Source organism: Chinchilla lanigera, unplaced genomic scaffold (assembly GCF_000276665.1).
Source record: "Chinchilla lanigera isolate Chin_1 unplaced genomic scaffold, ChiLan1.0 scaffold00041, whole genome shotgun sequence".
In the NCBI taxonomy this organism is placed as follows: Eukaryota; Metazoa; Chordata; class Mammalia; order Rodentia; family Chinchillidae; genus Chinchilla; species Chinchilla lanigera.
The window spans coordinates 18,320,544-18,325,337 of NW_004955442.1; the positions used below are offsets into that span (position 1 = coordinate 18,320,544).

At 59.0% G+C, this 4,794-nt stretch overlaps 2 protein-coding genes across 2 annotated transcripts in view; one reads left to right on the forward strand and one right to left on the reverse strand.

The window, feature by feature from the left end:
- Positions 1–32, forward strand: part of LOC106149290 (translation initiation factor IF-2-like) — a 1,216-nt gene extending 1,184 nt beyond the window's left edge. The window contains exon 3 of the mRNA XM_013517655.1: positions 26–32. Within this exon, the coding sequence (XP_013373109.1) occupies positions 26–32 (7 nt within the window). The remainder of the gene's footprint in view (positions 1–25) is intronic.
- Positions 33–130: 98 nt separating this feature from the next.
- Tbx1 (T-box 1) overlaps positions 131–4,794 on the reverse strand; it is a gene marked incomplete at its 3' end in the record, with an annotated part of 6,389 nt that continues 1,725 nt past the window's right edge. The window contains 6 exon segments of the mRNA XM_013517961.1: positions 131–231; positions 309–376; positions 985–1,140; positions 1,695–1,866; positions 2,677–2,778; positions 4,658–4,794. Of these exon segments, the coding sequence (XP_013373415.1) occupies positions 131–231; positions 309–376; positions 985–1,140; positions 1,695–1,866; positions 2,677–2,778; positions 4,658–4,794 (736 nt within the window).

Below are 4,794 nucleotides of genomic sequence, written 5' to 3' on the forward strand. Positions count from 1 at the left end.
CGGCCGTTGTGCAACCGGCGCGAAGGCCGTGAGCGCCCCGGGCGGGGGGCAGGCGAGGCCGGGCGCGGCCGCCGAACTAGGACAGAGCTCGCGTGGGGTCGCGGCCAAGAGCCCACGACCCTGGCCCTACCTTTCTCGGCGCCATTGGGCTGCGTGGGGGAGGCCACGGGGTTCCGCGAGCGTGCAAAGGCGCTCATGAGCGGCAGCGCGCCAGGCCGGTGGTTCCGCGGCCTACGAGAGGGGAGCCGGTCAAGGTGACGCCCCAACCAGGAGCGAGGGCACTCGCTGACTCTTTGGAGCACACTCACCAGTCCTCAGGGTCGCAGTCCCGGAAGCCTTTGGCAAAAGGGTTGCTGGCAATCTTCAGCTGCGTGATCTGCAGGGAAGCAGGCATGAGCTAGCGGCTGGAGCCCTGCAGCCCGTGGGCACTTGGCCTCGGCGGAGAATGGGGGAGTGTTAGGAGAGGCTCAGCTGACACTAGAACTGGCCCACATCTGCCCTCTTCCCCATATGGTGCCTTTCTTACTAGGGAATTCTTTGCCACTCCAAAAAAATGAAGGTGAGGACCCGTGCCTCTAGTGTGGATGTGGTCACCATCACCACCACCAGCCGCCGTCTCCCCGCCCCCCTCTACGCACACAGATGGGGAACTCAGTGAGTGCCCTAGGATATCTGGGTAAACCTCGGATCAGGCCCCTGATGGGGAGTTTCTGGAACGGTTTGGAAAACAAACTTTCAAGCAGCAGTGACAGTTGCTGCTACAGAGGTCAAGCTGATAGGAGGCTGGACCAGCCTGGTGGGAAGGAGTGGGCAGCGGGATGCTGGGGCGGGGGGCTTCCCTAGTTGTACTGTGCTCTACTAGGACACCCACAGCATACAGTCTGAACTGTCTGTGTCCCCCCCTAAGCAGCAGACGAATAGTTGTACCCCATTCCCAGAAAGGCCGAACCAGTTGGTCCCCAGGACCTCCCTGCAGGCCCTCACCCGGTGGTTCTGATAGGCAGTTACTGCCGTGAAGCGCGTCTCCTCGAACACAAAGGTTTTGAAGTTCTCCTCCGCATACTTTTCACTATCTTTTCGTGGATCCACATAGACAACATGGAAGCGGGGCTGGTATCTGTGCATGGAGTTGAGGATGATCTGGAAGACAGTGTGGGGTGGGGGATCAGCTCCAGTGGTGGGGGCTGGGCTAGAATCCCAACAAGCCAGGAATCCGGTAGAGGTCTGAGTGGGCAATGAACTTCCTTCATTAAACTGGGACAAAATCCTTAACTCAAGAGATGAGGCAGGTCCATGTAACCCACTGGGGACCTCTGGGAAAGATGCCCCAGTGGCTTTGGTAATCTTTTCTCAGGTCCCTAATAATTGCCCTAGGGCCTGCAGGGGATGGTCGATGGGAGGCGGAGCTCAGTCCTGTAGGAAAGCAGCCACACTGGCCTGGATTCCACAAAGCCTCCTGCCCCAACCCCCATGCACTAGTCCAACCTTTCCAATTAAAAAGCTTTCAGCGAAAGATCCAGAGAGGGGTGAGGAACAACAGGGTGACTGCCTCTCGCAGGCTATAGGCCCGCTCTCCGACCAAAAGTCCATTCTCCGAAGCCTGTGCCGGTGCTGCCCAAGTCCCCTGCCTGGTGAGCACTTCTGAAAGCCTGCAATAAGGACAGCCCTGGAGCCTGGGAGAAGGTGTTGCTCACGTGGCCGTTGTCATCCAGCAAGTTGTTGGTCAGCTTGAGCTTGTCAAAGGACACTATTTGCTTCATCCACTGTGCACCCTTGGCCGGCGAGTCTGGGTGGTAGTGCACGCGGCCCGGAGTGGCAGGGTCTGCCTTGCCGGCCACCAGCCAGGAGGAGCTGTGGAAGGCGTACCTAGGGCAGCACCAGGGAAGCGATCATGCCACATTGGGGGTGAACAAAAAGGACCTTGCTTCATGTGCTGGGTGAACCCCAAAAGTGCCTCTAGAGTCTCCTTGCCAGCGACATCAACCCCTCCCATGTCACATGGGGGCTAAGAGCTTTAACAAGGGGATTGTGAAAAAACTGGAGAACTCCCATTAGCCCCCAATACACAAAGCGACACAAAACCACAACCCTATTGGGACACTGAGAGGAGACCGTGCTCCCCTCCTCTCCTCCTTTCGCTGTACGCGGGCCTGCTCGTCCCAACGCGCCAACGTGGCAGGAGCCTACATCTGGCCTCACTCGCAGCCTCAGGCGCAGGGCAGTCTGCATTGGCTTTATTAATTGCTATTAATTGTCCAGGCAGCCGAGGCCCGCCCTGCATAATCTCTCCCAGCCACCCCACCTTTCCGGCCCAACTCTGAGACCTAGCAGTCCCTGGAGATGGGGGTAGGGTGCTCATGATAGACTCAAGAGCGAGGGAGACCCGAGAAAATCTGGGGCTGGTATCGAACCGCCTTGGGACTGAAGCCGGAGGGATTCCTAGCTGTTGGGCTTCCTCAGGCACAATCTAGAGAATAAGGAGAGGTGTGAGTCTGGGGTCTGAAGGAGGAAGAGAGGGACCAAGTCCAGAAGGTAAATGGGGCAGCCTGCTCAGGTGCCTGGAAGGCCCTGCTCATTAAGAGCTTCGGGCTGTGGAGTTAGTCACCCAGCGGGGACCTACTGCTTCCTAGGGTCCACACTTACGGTCAGGCCAGGTGGTCCTGGGGGCTCGCTTACCGGTAGCGCTTGTCGTCCACTGGCACAAAGTCCATGAGCAGCATGTAGTCGGCCATGGGGTCCATGCCGAACAGCTTCACTTGGAACGTGGGGAACATTCGCCTGGGGGTGCCAGAGCCTCCAGTCAGAGGAAGGAGGGTGGGGCACCCTACTGTGACTTGTCCTGGACTGGCAGCCCCTCACAGGGCCCTTCCTCTTGGTCTCCCTTCTGACTGCTGTATTCTACCCACTGCTCTAACCGCAGTAGGCCCCTGCCTGCTTGTGAGTGAATGGTGCAGCAGGGCAGGCCCGCGGTCCTTTTCTAAAGCACTGAAATGGCTAGCGCAGCACCGTGCCTTGGCGGCCTCAACCTTCCGCCACCTGTGTTTTTTCTAGACCTGCTTTGCCCTGCCAATTCCTTGTTCTCTCAGACCTGGCCTTGGCTAGCAGCAGGATCCCTAAAATGCGAGTCCCCAGGTTTCCTGACTCTTAGCAGAGCCTCCCTAGCTTGATCTAAGAGGCTCCCGGCTCCAACAAAGTGAAACCAGGTAGTCCGAGTAATTCTGAAGAGTCCCCAGTTGACCTTTCAGCTGGGTCTGGCCAGTTCCCCAGACCCTCCAGCAAAGCTGACACCTCAGAAGCCCACCATCCCTGACTCCCAGGTTCTGGCCTGATGTTTGGAGCCTCTACACGGCAAATACCCCTTCCCCCTAGGCGCATAACTCCAACACGAGGCTGCCTAGGGCAGACTTGGCTTATACCTTAACAGTTCCCCAGTCTCCTCTTGTCTGGACCACGACTTGGTCATCAACCAGGGCTCTTAAAAGGATATTCTACAGCTCCTGGTTGGGCTATTGCCCGCAGCCTGCCCTCCTCTGATGGCACCGCGGTACCAGCCATTGAGCCCTGGAGGACAGCACAGGCTTGGACCCTTCCCACCGTCTCTCTTCACAATCAACTCCCTGCCGGTAGTAGGCAGAAAACAGATGCCAGAAGCCAGTCTCCCAGTACAGGGCTCCTGCCATCCCCACCAGAGTCTCTGCAGGCCAAAGGGCGCTGCCGAATAACGCTCTTAAGGTAAAACCTGGCCACTGACAGGGGTCTTGCTGGGTGGGCCTGTGCCAGAGGCTCAGCCACTGTCTTCAGAGGGACAGTGGACCTAAGGACAGCAAAGACAGCCTGGAAGAAATCCACGCACAGAACAGGAGACAGGACAGGCCCCGGGTTCCCCAAGGAGGACTGCGTGGCAGGGAAACAGAAACCGCGAGAAAGCTTTGCAAACAGGCCTTGAGCTCCCCTTGGCTGCGCGGACATAGAGCTGGTGTGTACATTAGACACAGCCCAGCACCCGCCTTTGTCTGCTGGTCAAATCGGGTGCATCTGCAAAACTTGTTCCCCTTCTCTCGGCCCTTAAAGCAAATACAGGCCAATTGGAAGACCGCGGCCGCCTTGCGCAGAGCCAGGGCCCACAACCACTCGAAATTTAGGCCTGAGAAAACTGGGTAACAACTTCCACCGTACTAAGCCCATTGAATCTTAATTCTCTCCTAAAATCGTTCAGACAATTGCTCAGCTTCTGCTCTCTCTCTTGCCCGCATAGAATGAACTCGGGAACTTAAACAGGATTTTCCTTTGAAGTGCGACCTACGGGGAACCAGCTGAGCGGCCGAGCACCTCGGTCGCGACTGCTTGTCCCAGATCAGTGCGCTCCGAGGTGGCTGCTTCCCCTTGCCGCGTCCTGGGGCTGCAGGTCCGGCAGGCCTGTCCTCAGTCTTCTCTCCGCCACCCGCGCTGGCCCCTCCCGCCCGGTGCTCACCGCGGCTGTCGCTGGAGCCGGGACCGCGGAGAGCAAAGGAGGAGGCAAGGCCGAGAGGACCCGCAGGTGGCCGGGCCGCGCCCCCCACCCGGCTTCTGGACCCCACGCTCGCACATCCGACCAAGGCGTACTGCCCCAGTGGCAGCACGTGGGGAGGGTCGCGGCGCGGGGAGGGGGCGCCCTGACCTGCCGGCCTTGGTGACGATCATCTCGGTGCCCAGCTGATTGAACTCGTCCCACAGCGCCTTCATCTCCAGCTGCACGCTCACGCTGGCCACCTTCGCGTTTTTCTTCACCGGCGCCTTGGCGGCGGCCGCGCAGCT